A 19,802-nucleotide genomic window follows, 5' to 3' on the forward strand; every position below is an offset into this window, starting at 1 on the left:
ATATTTCCATGTGTGAATGTCAATTTTATTGTATTACATCATGAAGACATGGTCAAAGCACACCATCACCAACAACCTTACTACTAGCAAATGCAAATATAAACTGCCATCTGAAACATTATGGAAACATTAGTCAGCCTGGGACAATTGCTGCTGACTCTACCCTGCTTCCTACCACACACTACTTTTGCTCCTCTCTACCACTGTTTCCTTATTTCCTTTGTTTTTTTGTTCTCGTCTACCTAATTTTAGCAACTACCACTTAAAAAGCTTCGTGTCTCATTTGCTTTCCTGCCCTTTACAAATCCATAAAGTCATGCCTCTTACAGAGTACCATTCAGTACCTATCTTTAATTTTTATGAATTCATTTTTATCCTTTGCTTGATACAGTACTATGAATAATAAATGATACCAAGGGCTGAGATTTGCATTCTGTAAATCTTATTAGAGAGTCTATTCTACCATCCAATATAAAATATAATATAGATAACATAGGAACACATTAAAATGGGAAAGATACCAAAAGCTAGGGTAACAATAAAAAGATCAAGAAATATGGTTTAGAACAGGAATAAGAAGGTTAATGTAGGGAAACAATAATGATACAGAAGAACAAAACTGTAATGGCAGTTTCATCCAGTTAGGATATTAGAAGATTATTTTGCCATGAAAGTACATTCTTGGATACTGAGGACTATAAGATAGGTGCTTGCTAACACGTAAAACCAAAAATATGAAGCAATAAATCTCATTCCAGTTAACCTTGACATTTACAGTTCTAATTCTTTTAAGAGTAAAGATAATTAATCAGAACCACTAGGAAGTTTTTAATATGAAAATTACATCTGGCTCAAAACACTTCCTATTGATCAGTACACGAACAGTATGCTTAAAATCAAGTTAAAGCACTGCTCTGCTAGAAAACAAGCAATAAATTAGCAGGCCAAATTTCCTGAGGAGGGCATATTTTAAAGACCAACTAACACAACTTCCTGAGGAGGGCATATTTTAAACACAACTTCCTGAGGAGGGCATATTTTAAAGACCAACTAACGAACAGAATCTTAAATCCCCATTTTTTTTTTTTCATCATGTAATTCCTGCCATCAAAAAAACTATTGTTGGGCTTCCCTGGTGGCGCAGTGGTTGAGAGTCCGCCTGCCAATGCAGGGGACACGGGTTCGTGCCCCGGTCCGGGAGGATCCCACATGCCACGGAGCGGCTGGGCTCGTGAGCCATGGCCGCTGAGCCTGCGCGTCTGGAGCCTGTGCTCCGCAACGGGAGAGGCCACAAGAGTGAGAGGCCCGCGTACCGCAAAAAAAAAAAAAAAAATACTATTGTGACGAGAGAATACAGGTACTTCTTTCTCAATCTCTCAACTCTTTTGTAAGCTGAATGAGATGAACTTTTATAACACGAAGTACACTACAGTAGTTAAAAGCATGTCCTCTGTCTAGGTTTGAATCCCTCCTCTGGACTTATGAGCTGTGAGACTTCAGCTAAGTTGCTTAACCTTTTTGTGCTGTGGGTTCTTTGGCTATAAAACAGGATAAGGTTGTTGTGAGGATAAAGTAAGTTGATATAAATTTATAAGTACTAACTACCAACTTGGCACAAAAACCGTTATCTAAGCGTTACTTATTATTGTTGTTCTTAAGAAACATCTTTTAATTGTTCCTCCAGACTTTAGAGCAATCTAATATCTACATCCCAAATATTTCTGATTTTCCTTCTCTACTCATTTTTCTCTTAGGCATATATCACTAACACACTACACATCTCATTTGTCTTGTGAACTTGTCTTCCCCATGTAAAAATAAGGCAGGCAGTTATGTTTTATTCAGGATGTATGCCCAGAGCCTAGGTAAGTGCCAACAAGATAGGAGATACCCAATAAACACAATATCTCAGCAATTCTAAAACACACACATTGTTACATTTTATTAACAAACATCTCTGAAATTGGGATGTATTTTAATTATACACTTACGATTATCTTACAGTTAAAACTGCCAACACATTCTTTTTTTAGGGGGTATATAAAACATATGACTATCATTAACATAGATCTGACGAAAGACTGTGTGTCAATGAATGAATGAATGAAAGAACCAAAGGGACAGATAAACTTCAGTTTTACTTAACCAAAATTCCTGTACTTTAAAGAACCATTGTTATCTCACTTTCCCTGACTATAAACAGATTATACTTAAAAAAAGGCTACTTATTGTCTAAATCATTTTACTTGGGCATAAAAACTCCGAGCTGATTATTCCCAGGGATGAGTCATTTGTTACCATTTGCCTAGTTGATCAGTGACAAAATATTCATTAGCTTCTGAGTGAATCACTTCTAAATTAAACTAGAACTATTCCTTTGGAAATAACATTTCTGTGAAAGCTGCTGTTGTTTTTATTTATTCTTATGATGACTGTAAACACAAATATAATGCTTACAATGGCTTTTTCACATTCTTTAAAAGAATATTTCAAAATGACAAACTATATATATATAAACAGTGAAGACAAAAGTTTGTACAAATTTTGACAAAAATTAAATTCACAATACTAGGAAGAAGATGAGCAAGAATTTTCTAAGAATAAAAGACAGGGAAAATGGCATACACTTGTTTAATAGCACAAAGCAGCAACAATACACGCAAAATTTTGAGTGTTAAGTGAATATTTCTAGAGATTATCCACAACTTCCACCATGTCTTAAAAGAGGTACATAACCATCCCCTCCCTAAATTTTAAAAACTACTGTACTAGGTACAAAGTTTCCGTTAATTTAATAAACTTCACTAATTAAACCAAAATCAATATAAGGAGAACTGCCCAAAATAACAACACAAAAGAAACTGCAGTGCAAACTAAAGAGAAATAATGTCCATTAAAAATGAACAAATAATGTCCATTAAAAATGAAATGGAAGGGTTTTTAGTTAATCAGAAGTTTTGTCTTCTCATAACTAACAGCAGGGAAACACAAAGACATGGTTGAGGGAAGTGCAAATATGTGCAGATTTCAAAGTGAAGTTTAATATCGGGTTTTTTTAAAATTAATTAATTATTTATTTATTTTTGCTGCGTTGGGTCTTTGTTGCTGAGCACAGGCTTTCTCTAGCTGTGGTGAGCGGGGGCTACTCTTTGTTGCGGCGTGTGGACTTCTCATTGCGGTGGCTTCTCTTATTGTGGAGCACCGGCTCTAGGCACGCGGGCTCAGTAGTTGTGGCGCACGGGCTTGGTTGCTCCCTGGCATGTGGGATCTTCCCGGACCAGGGCTCAAACCCGTGTCCCCTGCATGGGCAGGCGGGTTCTTAACCACTGCACCGCCAGGGAAGCCCCAATATCGTTTTTATGAACAAACGATGTTGTTATAAATATTGAGGGTTTTTAATGTTAACATATCCTATCAATTTGGTGATCATGAAACATCCAAAATTAGGTTTTAGATTAAATGTAGTATGTACATATGGTTGAATTAATGAATCTACCAATTGAGAATAGCAACTTAATGTACAAATCTCTAAAGTTATATGAAGTTAGCTAACATTTTAAAGTAGATTTGCATACTGAACAAACTCCAAAGTCTGTCAAATTACATCTATTAAAAGTTCCACGGGTCTGTTCCTGATTCACTGAATTTAAGCAGCAGGGGTCCAGCTCTTAAAATGGTGCAGCATATTTAATGTATAACTGAGAAGTCCATGTTTCTAGTGGTTCTGACTTGAGGAAAAGATCCAGACAATCTGGAAGACTTTACAGAAAAAAGAATATACTCCAACTGATCTGAGGAAGCCCTTTTAGGATATATGTGAATACGGACATTAGCTTCCTCAAGACCATGCTACCTCAGAAAAATTAAAGTAACTACCTACCATTAAAACAATGAGCAATTCACATAGAATTACATAAAGGTTTTAAAGAATCTTTTAGTGTGATTTAAAATTCTTTAACAACTTTGGAAATAACTTTTTGCTATTACCTTAAAATTTATCACAAGTAGTGGCATGGCATAAGATGTTTCAGGAAAAATGTTAAGAAAAACACTGAAGCACAATTTTTCTAGAATTGGCTTTGGAATATATACTAATATCTTTTAAACTTTAGCATTAATAATTTCCCTTCCTTACTAAAATAAATTGTAATCACCAAACATTCATCCTCATGTATCCTTCCCCCTTCCTTTGCAATTTGGAAATCCCTTTTGGAAACTTCCTAACCTTACTTTTATATTCAACATGATCAATGTATAAAATAAAAGATTATCCCTTCAAACTATTTCAAAGACCATAACGCAATGAAGGTATAATGAACATTTCTGTTTTTCAAAAAGAAATTTACTACAGATCAAGAATTATGAAACCAAAGATTTCTTTGAACACAGGGAAACTGAATATAATTCGAAGACTGAAAACTTTTTAATCAAAGGAAATGTCTGCTAAATTAAAAATTGCCATCTAATCTACTCCATTTGCTCTGGTACCTTCTGAACTAATTGTTAAAGTTTAGGTTAAGAAAAAAAACAAACTTGGTCAGCTACTGGCAGTGAAAGCTATTTTAAGCCGCTTGGCAAAATGAAGGATAGTGAGCAGGGTTTAGTTCCACTGAATCCCCTGGGAACTACCAAGTCTGATTCCAGCTCAAGTGGAAAGACAATCATGCTATCGTAAACAAGCAGCAATATGTGCAACAGTACAAAATACTTCCTCCCACCAACTTAAAATATATAAATTAATTTGCAACACTGTTTTTGATCTAAAGTTACTTTACACCAATCTTTAATGCCACGAAAAATATGGCATAATCAAACAACAGCCAAGACGATCTAAGCATGCTTATTCATGAGCCAATTACAGAACTTGCCAAAGTACTAAAAATGAATGTAATGAAACTCACCTTCATTGGGAGATGTTTTTAACCTGGCGCAAATTCCATAGACATCTCCATAGCTTTCCTGTATTTTTCGTAATGCATCTGTAGACCTGAGCTCCATGAGAGCCCGCAGCTCTGCGAGTGTAATTCCAAAGTCTCCATCATGATTAGCTTCCTTCAAAGAGTTTTTTACGCCACCATATGCAACCGAGTTATTTGCCATGTCGCCCATTACAAGTATAATTTAACAGGAGGAAAATGTTTCCCAAAAGACTCTAATTTTCACTTGATATATATCCAAGATGAAAATCTTTTAAATATGAAAATCTTTCTTAAACCAAACACTCATTGTATGACTTTGTAAAGGAGCATCAGCAGCATTTCCCAGAGAAGTATCTTGACCTTTGGCCCATGACTAGTTCTTCCTATCAGTCATGAGACGTACACATCTGTAAGAAGAAAACATTTAAAATTAGTAAAATCCATATGAGAATATTGTGCATATAAGCATACTTTCTAAGTGTCATCAGGTAGCTAATCAAAGTATATCATTTAATTGCAAAAATACTTTTTACTGTAGTTTCATGCCCTTAAAATATTTCGCATGATGAAAGGTCAAAGTATAATTTCTAAATAAAATTGTATATCAAGAGACATTAGCTTTCACCATTATTAAATGAAACTGTATTTCACATGACTGTTAGGGATTATTAATAGTTATCATTGAGCACTACGTTAGTTGCTTTAAATTCATTCTCTCATTTAATCATCACAATTTAATCCCATGAAGTGTTATTGCTCCTTACTCTACGAAGAATAAGCCTCAGAGAAACTGAGGGCTTTCTACACAGCCCACAGATGCCTGATATGAATGAGTTGGGATGCCTCTAAGCTCATGTTCCTTCAAATACACTACCCTGTCTCTCCAAACCTTTCATATGGGAGAGTCCCGAAAGGGCAAAAAGCACAATGAACTTCTCATATGTTTTCCTGCAACTCTCCTTGGCCACTCTGTGATGCCAGAAACTTTTGGCTTCCTAAAACTATCTTTCACATGTTTCACATTTTTCAACTGATTTCTGTCACATGTCACCACTTCAGGTCTTCGTTGACTCTCTATCTAAAGAAATTCTCTACCCCTTAGTCACTCTTTACTGTTACTCTATTTTATTTTCTTTGCTGGCCCTCAGTATTATCTGAAATTATCTTGTTCATTTATTTATTTATTTGTTGTCTCCCTCCACCTACAATACTAGTTCTGCGTACAGGGCATGGGTTGGTCCATTTCTATATCCTGAGAACCCAAAACTGTGCCAGACATTCAATAAGCATTTCAAGAATGAATGAATGCATTATTTTAATTTTCTTCACAATTCTTGGTTGAATCTGCAAACGCGGAACCCACAGATAGAGGGCCGACAGTAAGGGACGTGAGCATCTGCAGATTTTGGTATCCTGTAGGGGCTGGGGGTGGGGGGTGGGGGTTGTTCTAGAACCAATCTCCTGCCAATACCAAGGGACAAATGTACTTTCAAGTTCTCCTCTTACTCTAAACCATCTAAAAATGAGCTCTCAACTCTTCCTTCTCAATATATGTCCTTTAAAGTATGACCTCAAAGTTAACATGCCCAACAATGGATTCATCTTATTCCCTAATTAGAAAGTTCCCTTCCCAACTACCATTATCTTAATCATCTGGGCTTGAGATCTTAAATCATCTTTGATTCTGTCCACCCCAGCTTTCAGTGAACTGAGTTCAATTAACTCTTCCTTTGAAAAGCCTCTTCTACAGATCTCCTTTTCTTCCAGATCTTTGAGTCCCCCTACACAAATTATAATCACTACCCCCTAGAGCTTCTCTCTCATTCTCTTATCTCCTACAACAATCCCTTCTACATTTTGCTGCTACAGTTAGTCTTTTAAACAGTTATCATGCCCCTATATCTAAACCTATAGGATGAAAACACAGTCTTATTGTTCATATCTGTTTGGCATTCAAGCCTAAGCTCTATTGTACCTATTCAACCTCTCTCCCTCCCCAAAGTATCCCATATTTAATAAATGCTTAATGATGAGGAACTAGAAAAGATTACTTGCAAGTACAATTAATATCCAGCTATGAAACTGTTATGGGGATGTTTGCAAATCATGGTATGTGGTTAAATATCCATCAAAATTGCCTAGAGGACTTGTGAAAATACAGATCGCTGGGCCCCACTTCCAGGGTTTCAGTAGGATAAGGGTGGGCTCCAGAATTTGCTTTCCTAACAAATTCTCAGGTGATACTGATGTTATTAGTTCAGAGAGTACAATGTGAGAACCACTGGACAGGAGAATGGGCTAAAAACTGAATTTATCCCAGCTGGTTGAGGATGGCTAGTGGATGGAAAGTTTGCTTGCCTTGGCTTAAATTTACAAGGATGTGATAGTTATGAACTCTGTAAGACATCTTCTTTCACTGCCTGCTTCCTCCCACTTCACAAATCCTTCTGCTTGCCCAATTAATACTAATTTTACTCATCTCCTAGGCAAAGTGGGTTCCTACTCACACATCAATTATTATAATAACCCAACTTCAGAAACTGAAGAGGGTGGTTATTTGATACTCTCTGAGTTTTCATACCCCAAATTTCTTGGTATCTGTACACCACACCAACCCTAAAATAAATTATTATTATTTACTGAAGAGATAAAATAATTAAGATTCATTAGTCTATGTGTTGGAAGCATGTATGTCATCATTCCTCTGGTTTCCACAAAGAGGAATTTTCCTCAACAATTTCTGACCTCCTACCCCACCCATTACCACTGAGGTGAAATGAGCTGCTTGACAGATTTTCGGAGAACAACTAGACATACATAGCTTCCACCTCCCTGTGTTCTTCGTGAGCCCGATGTCTGCAGGACTCATCCGTTCTGGTCTGAGTTATTAGGGGCAGACCCCCAGGTAAAAAAGCCTATTGTTCAAAGTGCCGGGGGGTGGGGCGCGGATAAATAACTGTTTAGTTCTGGATTCAATATTAGAACTTCTTTGTTGTCACACAAAAACTTTCATTTCAGCTTTTGTCAGTAATAAAACTAATGTTTTTATTCCTATGTGCCAATATTTGTCTTTTCTCTTCACAGAATTCAAGCAGGAGAGAAGCGTGTTATTTATTGGGTGCCCTTAAATTTCTCAACAATAAGGATACATAACAGAGCTAGGATCTGAAATCTCTGTTTGCAACTCAAAAGCCGTGCTTCTACTATACCGTCTCTACTTTAAGTCTTCATGTTTATTAGGTTGAAATGGAAATATTTGTAGGTTAAAATACAAACAACACCAAATGTACCAATTTATATAATAAAAACAGAATTCAATAGACATTATAGTGGATATTTGCTGTCTGCCACATCAGCTCATCCTTCTCCCCCATTTCTCAGCAATGGCCTCACTTTTTGTTTGGGGATCTGCCCTTCCCCAACTTTCAATGTGGTTCGTCCCCATATCCAGACATTCCCCTGACCATAAGGATGATGGGTTCAGTAATGTGCATGTGACTCAACAAAGACCAATACATAGGTGACAACAAGGCATCTGCTGTGACTCTGGAACAGAGACTTGTTTCTTGTTACTGAACTTAAATCTGAGATGTGGAAAGCCTCTGAGAAAGGATCTAAAAGGGAGGGAGGGAGGACATACGTCTGTCAGTGCTAGATCATTTGAGCCCCTTGGTCGATCAATGCCTAAAGTCTGTCCTATCCGTGATCTTTTCATTAATTTTTCAATAAATTCCTTTTGGGGATTTTCTATGACTTTGCAACCCATAAGGCTTTGATAAGTACATGATTACCAACCATGTTCAGTCTCCCCACTGTTTAAAGAAAGAGAGGTCCAGGGAAAACCACCAAATGCAAACGAGCCGCTTTCCAAAAGTGGACTACTTGAATTACTGATTACCTACAAATGATAAATCGGGCTGTTGTCTATTTCTAGATCATCTATAGCCTCTCCTCCTATTTTCCTCTCTGCCAACTCTTCACTCTTTTACTCACCTAACTAGTGAATTGACAAAAATGCCAAAGACAACAAACAAAAAAGTTTTGCTTTTCATTTGTTAGCTACAACATGACAATCAAGAGACATGCTATTTGGGATTGAGGTACAACACAGTAGAACATCTACTTTGCTTCTCATCGTTCACTAAAAGATTCTGACCTTCCATTTGAAAAGTTAAGGAAGAAATGTTAAGTGGAAGCGCAGGCTCCACAAGAGGGGGATTTTAAGGAAAATACATACCTAATCTACATAGGCCTACATAATTTATCCCAGAATCCCGAGATGACATCTCTGACCCAACCACTACTGATAATCTTTGAGGGAATACATAAAAAGACAGAGGTGGTTTAAGACTAGAGTGGGGCAAAAATAGTTACAGTCTTCAAAAAGAAGAATAAGATGGATTCCAACCGACACATAAGCTTTACTGTGAATGGGCAGGCCCCCAAAAGAAAATAAAAGGATGACTATGAGGTCTTAGTACTGAGTGAAGCTCATAAAGAGACAGTTTTGTTAATATTACAATTCAATCCCTTCTTTCACAAGGTCACTTGACTTACAGATTGTGGAATGGTTGTATAGATATTATTTATACTCAACAATGATAACAACAACAAAAATATCACACATTAGAAAAACTATAAGAAATATAGTGGCAGAGTTAAGTAAATTTGGAGATGAAATATGGAGTTGGATGAAATATGGAGCTCTAAAAATGATTATTAGGGACTTCCCTGGTGGCGCAGTAGTTAAGAATCCGCCTACCAATGCAGGGGACACGGGTTCAAGCCTTGGTCCAGGAAGATCTCACATGTCACGGAGCAACTAAGCCCGTGCTCCACAACTGCTGAGCCTGCGCTCTACAGCCCACAAGCCACAACTACTGAGACCGCGTGCCTCAACTACTGAAGCCTGTGCACCTAGAGCCCGTGCTCTGCAACAAGAGAAGCCACCACAATGAGAAGCCCGTGCACCGCAATGAAGAGAAGCCCCCACTCGCTGCAACTAGAGAAAGCCCGCACGTAGCAATGAAGACCCGATGCAGCCATAAATAAATAAATAAATTTTTAAAATAAAATGATTATTAATATTACATAGTAACACAAGATTTCTGCAGGCAAGAAAATATATGCTACTATAACTAAGTGTATTAGAATAAGAGGAACACCTGAAAGGTGTTTTTAAATGCATTACTGGGTTCCTAATTCCTGACTCTTCTAAACTTTTCAGTGATGTGAAAATATAGAAGTTATGTTTCTCCAATCTGTAGCTGACTTGAAGCTAGGTAAGTCAGCAAGTACGTTAGATGAAAGAATCGGAATCGGAGACAGGTGGGAATGGGAAGCTAACTTTAATTGGTACAAAAGTATGGTCTCCTACATTTAATTCCAAAAACAACTGTACAAACACGACATACAAGAAATACAACAGTATATATTCAAAGACAAAGATTCAGTTTACTCAAAGCTCTGAATGCCTTAGCTTGATGTTAATTAATGTAAGTGCTTTCCCCTCCCACTCCCAAGCTGTCTTAGGCAGCAATGACAGGAGTGTAACAACTAACAAAGGGAGTTTAATAGACCGATTCTACTTTGCCTTGCACAAACACATCTAAATGTTACAGGATCATCTGTAAAACACAGACATAATAACAAATAACACACCTCCCTAAATGTATGAATATATGTAAAACAGTGTGAAATTAGCCTGACACACAGTAAATCGTAAATACATGTTAGCTATTTTTACTATATTTCTAAACCTAGAGGAAAAGAGAATCCTTAGATAACAGTCTAATATAAGTGAAGCTCTGCTATACAGATAAAGCATTGATGACTGAATACATCAAAAAGACTGGTGAACAAAAGAGAGGCACCAACTTTTATTTGTATTATAGACAACAGGCCTACCAGATTTCACATTCCTCAGGTCTGAATTACCATGAGAAACATAGTATAAAAAATAATAAACAGAATGTTGAAGATGTCAGAAAATCAGTCCACTGAAGTAGTGGAAGAAATTCAGTCTAGGGGATCAATATTTCATGATAGCTATTTTCAAACATTTGAAATTTAAAAAAAAATTTCATTGAAGTATTGTTGATTTATAGTGTTGTATTAATTTCTGCTGTATAGCAAAATGATTCAGTTATACATATATTCTTTTTCATATTGGTTTCCATTATGGTTTATCACAGGATATTGAATATAGTTCCCTGTCCTATACCGTAGGACCTTGTTGTTTACCCGTACTATACCTAATAGTTTGCATCTGCTAATCCCAAACTTCCCATCCTTCCCTCCCCCACCCCCCTCCCCCCTGGCAACCACAAGCCTGTTTGCTATGTCTGTGAGTCTGTCTGTTTCATAGATACGTTCATTTGTGTTGCATTTTAGATTCCACATATAAGTGATAGCATAAAACATTTGAAATTTTAGTGTAGAATAGTGACTAGATATATTCTGTGGAGTAATGGAGGGCACAACTAGAATGAAATGAAAGAAAGTTACGGAGAGGTAGATCTTTGGCTGAGGCAGAACTTAGTTACAAGGTATCTCAAACTGGAATGGATCTGTAACAGTTAATTTTATGTCAACTTGACTAGATCACAAGATGCTCAGATACTTGGCTAAACATTATTTCTGGGTGTGCTTACAGGGGTGTTTCTGGATGAGATTAGCATTTGAATGGGTAGACTAAGTAAAGCAGATTGCCCTTCACAATGTGGGTGGGCATCATCAAATCCAATGAGGGCCCAAATAAAACATAGTGAAGAAATAGTAAGTCGTACCCACCCCTCCCTGCCTAAATGTCCAGTCTTCCCCTGCCCTCAGACTGGGAATTACCCACTGACTTCCCTGGTTCTCAGGACTTCAGACTGATCTAAAACACCAGCTTTCCTGGGTCTTTAGTTTGTAGATGGCAGACAGTGGGACTTCTCAGTCTCTGTAACTGCCTGAGCAAATTCCTCATAATATATCACTATATGGATAGATTTCTTATTGGTTCTTTTTCTCTGGAGAACCCTGACCAATAAAGGGTCCCTCAGTCATTTAGACTCCCTACGCTTGGAGTTGATAGAGCTATACTAAAAGAATGTATGGAAGAGAGTTCAATACTTGAAGACAGCCCATGCCCTTTTGGTGATGACTCTAGTCTTTAAAAATCCATTCCTGATTCAAAAGGTAACACCGTAAGTCCTGATGCAATAAGCATGCTTTATACATGTACACAACTTCCTGTCCAGCACTCCATTCCCCATTATCTTAAACTGTTCAGCTTTTAAAAAATCAAGATTCCTTTTAGGGAAGATTACTTCAAAGAGAACATACCCCAGACAAGAAAACTTATTCTTTTTTTCTTTTAATATAGTGTATGAAACATACCATCTAATTTGAAGATCTGCTAATTGTGTTCATAACCTTAGGAAAGACGTTTGATTAATTTCAACCCTGAATTTACACAAACTGGTTATAAATCAAAAGTAATTTATCTGTTAGAAACCAATCCTTTCATTTAAACTTTCATTAATCTCTTAAAGTGTCCTTTGAGTCAACTAAAGATTCCTAAGTAATCTTGACTTTTTTCAAATCACTCCCAATTTGGGATGAAATTTCAAAACCAGCAGAAAAAGTTATAGTCCTAAACCTTACTCTTCAATTTTCTAATGTTTAGAGATTCAGTAAGTACTTCAGTACATTAAGTTACTTCTGATTTCATACATTCTTTCCCAAGAAAATTCAAACAGTTCTCTTAAGGTAAAATAAAATATCTTCAAATTTTCATTCATATATTGAAATAATTTAAGTGTTAAGTCAAATTTCTATTTACTAGGCCTATTACATGTCTCAGTAAATGTTTAAAAATAAAAAAATAGTATTTACAAAGGTTCTTAGTCCATGACTGGTTCTATGGGAACACAAATTATGGATTTGGGGTTTGGGCGGAAAATCCTCTAAAGATAAAGACAGCTTATTTTCATTCACTTAGAAAAACTGTAAAAGTTTCTAAATCAAAGTAAAATACCAACAATATACAAATTTTAAAAAGCCAGCATTCTGCTGAAAAATGATTACAAAGGAAAAAAAATCATAGACTTTTAACAGCGGAAAGGGATGTTGAAGATCAAATCCAATTGTTCATTTTACACCAATTGAAACCAAACACTCATCATCATCTACTTCCAAAAAGAATAAAAGAGAGCAAGCATTAAATGCTCACAAAAATCATTAAAAAGAAGAGTAAGAGATCAAAATTTAAATCATGGGATAAATCGTAACAACATACAGGTTTTAAGGAGGCTACTATGGGGAAATAACTGGCATTGTACTTCAAAATGGGTACTGACACCCTAGCTATTAGACACACCATTTGATTGACAAAAGGGTAAAAGTTTTTGACTGCAGCCTTTCAAAAAAGAACACTCACAAAATCTCCGTTTTCTTAGCTTTTTTTTTAAACATAAAAATTAATTCAAATTCCTCTGTAGACAAGTAGCTGTGAGAAGAGGGATAACATCTTTATAGCTGTTTCTCACTGTAGCTGCTATCAGCATGTTACTGACAGTGAGCACCAGCTCATAAATTAAGAAATCAAGCCCCACCAGATACTAGCAGTAACTCTCAGTCAGTGAAAAACCTGAAACTCGCCACCTTAAATGTTCCCTGAGGGAGTCTGGACTGTAAAACTATGCCTAAATTTAGGCCTGTTATACTGAACATTTATTTAAAGACAAAAAACATGCCTTATTTATCTCTGATCTTCATATCTTAAGCAAGAGGTACTATGCTCTTTCAACTCCCTTACAGTCACCCTCTGCAGGAAAAAAAATCTTATACCTAACTCATACCCTAAAATTTAGTCTTTAAAATATTAAAGCAATTTTAATAAGAAATGACAAAAATGTAATGTAAATTACTGAATATATAAGTACTAGCATGTAATATTTGACTGTAATGGAGGAAAGAGCAGATGGTCTAATATCATACATATCAAAGAGTAGACACCTCAAGATCGTGAGTGGTGGGAAGTTTCTTTTACCAAATTTTGTTATATTCAAATTATTCCATTAAAACACTCTGAAGAACCAAGGGATTACTTAATTTTAATGTTACTCTGAACTCGCATTAATCAAGTTTTAAGGGGCTTAAAGAAAACATACACGCTTGGCTTGCATAAAAGAGCATATAAAGCTTGTTTAGAAAAGTAATTTACATCAGGTGAGTAAAGAATGATACATCTACATAAGATTAAATTCACCAAACAGGATTTGTTTCATAGAACGGTTAAGCAGGAAAATAAGCACAGACTACAACACCTGATTTATTAGTCTCAAAAAAATTCATGAATACCATGGCTGTGTCTGTGTTGACAAAAATTACTCCCACTCCCCTCAGTAAGTTACTTATCCACTAGATTCTTTCAGAGACAAAGTACAATACTTTCAAGGGCAAGTTACAGACGCTGCCAGTGATAAATTCAGAATGACCACTTTATCAAATCTCTCAGGGTGGGAAGCAAGTAGATTAGAATAATGGAGGAACTAACTTGTTCTTCTATTACAGCTTGTTGTTTTTTTAACATCTTTATTGGAGTATAATTGCTTTACAGTGTTGTGTTAGTTGCTGCTGTATAACAAAGTGAATCAGCTATACATATACATATATCCCCATATCTCCTCCCTCTTGTGTCTCCCTCCCACCCTCCCTATCCCACCCCTCTAGGTGGTTGCAAAGCACCGGGCTGATCTCCCTGTGCTATGCGGCTGCTTCCCACTAGTTATTTTACATTTGGTAGTATTTATAAGTCCATGACACACTCTCACTTCATCCCAGCTTACCCTTCCCTCTCCCCGTGTCCTCAAGTCCATTCTATACGTCTGTGTCTTTATTCCTGTCCTGCCCCTAGGTTCATCAGAACCATTTTTTTTTTAGATTCCATATATATGTGTTAGCATACAGTATTTGTTTTTCTCTTTCTGACTTACTTCACTCTGCATGAGACTCTAGGTCCATCCACCTCACTACAAATAATTCAATTTCGTTAACACACAGCTGCATAGATCTGTTTACCTCTCTGTCTTCCCCAATGAACTGTGAACTCAAGGCAGGATTTGTGCCATTTATTTTTAACCCCAGCACTGTGAGGAATATAGTAGGTGCTCAATGTTTATTGAATGGAAACATTCCTGTTTGAACCTTAGCTAAAAATCAATTTGAAAAACAGGTTTTACATTAGTAATCAATGACAATTCAAACAGCAGAGCAAAACATAACTCCTAATGCTATGTTTAAAATAATATGCTAGGTGTTTAGTTTGTTAAGAGAAAGTCATAGCCTTCAAGGAGTTTTCAAACTACTTTGGTATGCAAATATACAAACTTTCCTTTAAATTGTTTCAGACAATGTTAAGTTAAAGGTAATTCAGATTTCCAAATAAATTATATAATGACTGCAACATGGCAGTGGTTCTTAACTGGGTCCTAGACTCTCAAGGCTACGCAAAGCAACAATGCTGAATTTCAATACTTCATAAAGCCTAGAATAAATGATATATTTATTTGAGACATAATTTGTTACGATTACTCATGTTAACTTAAAATTATGCCAAATCAATATGGTAATAAAGTTAGCAATTAGATCTAAAGAATTAAGAGATAAAAATCTTACCTGTAAAGGCAGATTGGTAAGAAAATCCTCCATCCCACATCTAGCTATCACCCTCTCTTAAATTTGCCATTTCTATTTTATCTCCTACTCACAGATCACCCCATTTCAAACCAGCGGCTTCTGGGCTGCACCAAAACTACTCTTCAAGGTGACCACTGACCTCTCTTGTTCCTAAATCTAAAGACACAGCTAGTCCCTCTTATCTGACCTACTGGCAACCTTTGCTACTGTTAATCACTACCTCACTCTTGAAATGTACTGTTGCCTCAATTTCTCTGATGTTGACTCTTGTTCCCACCACAGTGCCACCTCTGGTTGCTTGTTCTCATTTTTCACTACTTCTTCCTCTTGAAATTGTCAAGGGAGTCAGTGGAGAGGGATTGGGTGGCACTGTAATCCTGACCATAACTGTTTCCATCTGTTTTTAGTTAGTGAGCATGCGATCAGTTTATTTGCATGTGCATTTACAAGGTTCATTTTTTTTTGTTTCTCTCCTATCTCATAATTTCACTATTCAATTAAAATGATGAAACCACACGATAGCAGTCTGGCTTAGTAAAAGTGTGAAAAAAAACACCCAGTTTCCTTATCCTAGCCCCCAGGACAGCTCCTTTTCCCCCACAGTCTTTAGTTTATAAAGAAATATGCCAGCCCAAAGCAGAACAGTTTCTTTAAACTGGTGATTCATCCCCCTCCCTGGGGCTGTAAGACAATTACTCTTCTGATAACTGCCATTTCCAGCACAGATTATTTGTTTATGCCAGAGTAGTTAATAAGCATAAAATATGATAAAATTTTAATGTGAATGATCTCAAACACAGATTACCTGAAGTTCACTATAGACATTTTTGCTTTATGGTCAAATCAGTTGGACTCATCTTGTCCCCAACACTGATGATGCCCGTGTCTCTGGAAAGGTTGTCCTAACTAGGAATGACTGGTTCTCAAACCTCAGTCTGCATGAGAATCACCTGAAGGGCTCTTTAATACACAGACTGCTGGTGATCTCTGATCCCCAGCAATTCAGTAGATGCAGGGCAGGACGCAAGAATTTACATTTCGAAAAACTTCTCAGGTGACGGTGATAACTGATGCTGCTGGTCTGGAGAACCACTATTATAGATAATAAGTATGCCCTGAAATCTGACTAAGGAACAAACTGTTGGATTATCACCTTAATCCAAAATTTCCCAACAACAATATAAGCAAATTACTCATGGTTCTTTGTTATGCTATTCTTAATTTGCATGAATAACTGAAAGCACACCATATTCTAAAAACACGCTGTTACTCTGCTTTTATTTTTAATACCAAGTATATTGATGTATTATACAAATACTGCAAATAATTTCCTTCATTCAAAGAAACGTGAAGACACACTGCTTTATTTTGAACATATGTAAAGTTAAACACCTAAAAATCTTAAATTTTAACAAATTTAACAGAGAACTACAATTCAGATATCTACCTTTCTCCTGCTCTCTCCCAGAAATAAACTGTCCTTTGTTTTCTCCTATTCTATTGTTCTATTTAGGCGTTTTAAGAACTTTCATCCTAACAATAATCGTTTCCATGCGCAAGAAAGGCCTTTGAAAAGCTCAGAAGTAATTTTATATAATCCAGTGCTGCTTACCAACAAATATAAGAACATACTCTATCTACAGTTAAATATGAGAACGAAATGTTCTCTCATTTTCTAGTCTCACTGGTTTTGAGAATTTCAGCTATAGTCAAGAAAGATTTCTAAATTAAAACAGTGTTTTTTTCCTTCTGTTCAGGAGCTAGAAGGCAATATGAACACTTGAATGTCACACCAGCTGCTCTATCAGCCTACTCAATTCTTAAGAGCTTCTATCCTGTCAGTTCACAAGAACCTACACTTAAATGCTTAAGGAAACAGGATGCTCATTATGTCACTGAACAAGCTCACAAAAATAAAGTTGGCAATATTTAGAGAAGCATAACTCTTATCTATAAATTTAACATGAGCTTTCTGTCTTCTTAATTAAAAACTCTAGATTTCAAGGATTATTTATTCCAATATTTAAACAACTGAAGGAACACAGAACTAAGGGCAGAAGACCCTTTTCCATTCCTTTATCTCCTTTTTCTTTATACCGTTTGATTAGTTGATGGTCTTTTGCAATTTCCAGCCATGGTTACTAAAGAACAGCCCAGTAAATCAATACTCACTTTTGCAACACATTCAAAAAATCTGGCTGAAAAACAAGGTAAGCTGTATTTTAAGAGGATGTTAGGCAAGAACCTGATTTACAGTTAACTCACCAAAGGGCAAAGAATATGGACATTAGAGGATGCGTTGAGCCATAACCACTCGATCACATCATGTTGATGATCCTTCAAACTCTCTGGTTTCACACAGTTCCTGACCTTCATTCCAAGACTTTGATTTGTACTCTGTGACTGCTATTCAAGGGTAGAGCTACACATTAACAGTCATTATCACTTGGAATTGTTCTATTTTCAGGACTTCCTCTCTGGTGCAACTTCTATTTCTCTTCACCTATAAGGAATCTTGTATATATATCCTGACCTCCAGGCTCAAAGGCAGTCAAGAGCCTTTCTGATCATACTTGCCTCCCTAAGAAAGGTACTTCCCAATGGTCAGAGACTCCAGTTTTGCTCTTCCGTCTTCCCTTGCTCTTTTATTCTCATACTACACTCATCTGGTTAATTAGCTACCCTTGAAGAGACATACCATCTGGCTGAGCGATGCCAGTTAAAATTTTAAGTTCCATTAGAAACTTGTTTTTCTCAGTAACATATGATCCACTGACACATCTCTAACTTCCTAGCATGTTCCTTTTCCTATTTAGAGTCTCCTAAATTACTCCAACTCTTGCCTCTCCAGGCTACTCAAGTCTACTCCAAGACCATACTTCCTTATTTCCTTGACAGCCACTGCAAGCCATGGCCACTACTTTGTACTGGTTCCTTCAACTTCAATATTCAGATACATTCGACCCCATAAAAGACCATTCTCTCCTCCTCCCACCCAAAACAGTCGTCTCCTGGAATTTGTTAGGCAAACAAGATATCCTTTTTTCCCTTCCTTTTACCACCTCTTATACGGTCTATCCTCAATGCTTCTTCCTGATCACCTGCTCTCACCTTGATCCATCCTCCCACTCCCGGGTTGGCTGCTTGTGTTGATTAATAATCTCAGGCTTCTTCTCAGTCCTCAGCCTCCTATATATTTTGTGTCATTTGACAGTACTCCTCCCTCCTATCCATTGTATTTCTTACTTAGTTCTCCCAGGTCTCTAAGCAATACTCCTCAGCCCACATATTTCCTGGCTTTTTAAATCTTTACCATACCCTAAATGAGGTTATCACCCAGGGATCTATCCACAGGCCTCTGAGCAGCTGATATCACATCATGACCTATATCTAAGGACTTGATCAAGCTCCAGGCCAATGTTTTCAACTGTTAACAGACATGAACATTTGAGTATCTTGCAGCAAATCTAACTCAATCACCAATATTATTACACTTATCTCCCCATATCTGTTGTTTTCTCTGAAGTTCCTATCAGTTCCAAACATATCTGAGTAAGCCCTACATCCAAGTCTCTTTCTTCAAGGAGTCTGCGGCCTAAACGAGGAAGAAAGACAAGTATACAAGCAAACACAATTAAGTGTTGTAGAGAGCATCAGGAAAGGTTGGGTGAGCACACAAAGCGACGAGTGTTAATGCGGATGTGGCTTTGAGAAAGGCTTCACTGTCTAGGACACACCTAGATTGAGGCAGGGTAGGGAGAGGTGATGAAAGGGCTGAAAACAGACGTGTGAGTGATAGTTTGACATACCTAAGCACAAGAGAATAAGGAGGCAGCACAGGAAAGAGATGATCCCATGATAAAAACACTATCTACTTATACCCTTGGAAGGTTTCTTAAAAGTTTATCTTCTCTTCTTAAATACAACTTAAGCTTTCTGAGGGAGTAGCCACAACTTGTGTTCCTTTCATAGCTCTTACAGAGGCTAATAAATTGCTTAACTGTTCACTAGAATAAAAATGGATAAAAGTCCATCTAAATTGTGGAAGATCAAAGCAATTAGAATCCTCAAGCTCCCCTCACAGACTATTTAAAAAATCAGGCACACACATTAAAAACAAACAACCCCACACCCCAAAACTTCAGGTTAATATTAATATAGTACTTGGGAGAAAACATGCAGATTTCAAAAGCTCCT

The 19,802-nt window shown here is 36.8% G+C and overlaps 1 protein-coding gene across 10 annotated transcripts in view; it reads right to left on the bottom strand.

The window, feature by feature from the left end:
- The window catches only part of ATP2B1 (ATPase plasma membrane Ca2+ transporting 1), a 130,358-nt gene that overhangs the window by 67,480 nt on the left and 43,076 nt on the right, over positions 1-19,802 (bottom strand). For all 10 annotated transcript variants that reach the window (XM_033415485.2, XM_049694855.1, XM_033415484.2 and 7 more), the window contains exon 2: positions 4,902-5,326. In XM_033415485.2, the coding sequence (XP_033271376.1) occupies positions 4,902-5,109 (208 nt within the window). In that variant the 5' untranslated portion in view covers positions 5,110-5,326. The remainder of the gene's footprint in view (positions 1-4,901; positions 5,327-19,802) is intronic.

Source organism: Orcinus orca, chromosome 11, assembly GCF_937001465.1.
Source record: "Orcinus orca chromosome 11, mOrcOrc1.1, whole genome shotgun sequence".
Lineage (NCBI taxonomy): Eukaryota > Metazoa > Chordata > Mammalia > Artiodactyla > Delphinidae > Orcinus > Orcinus orca.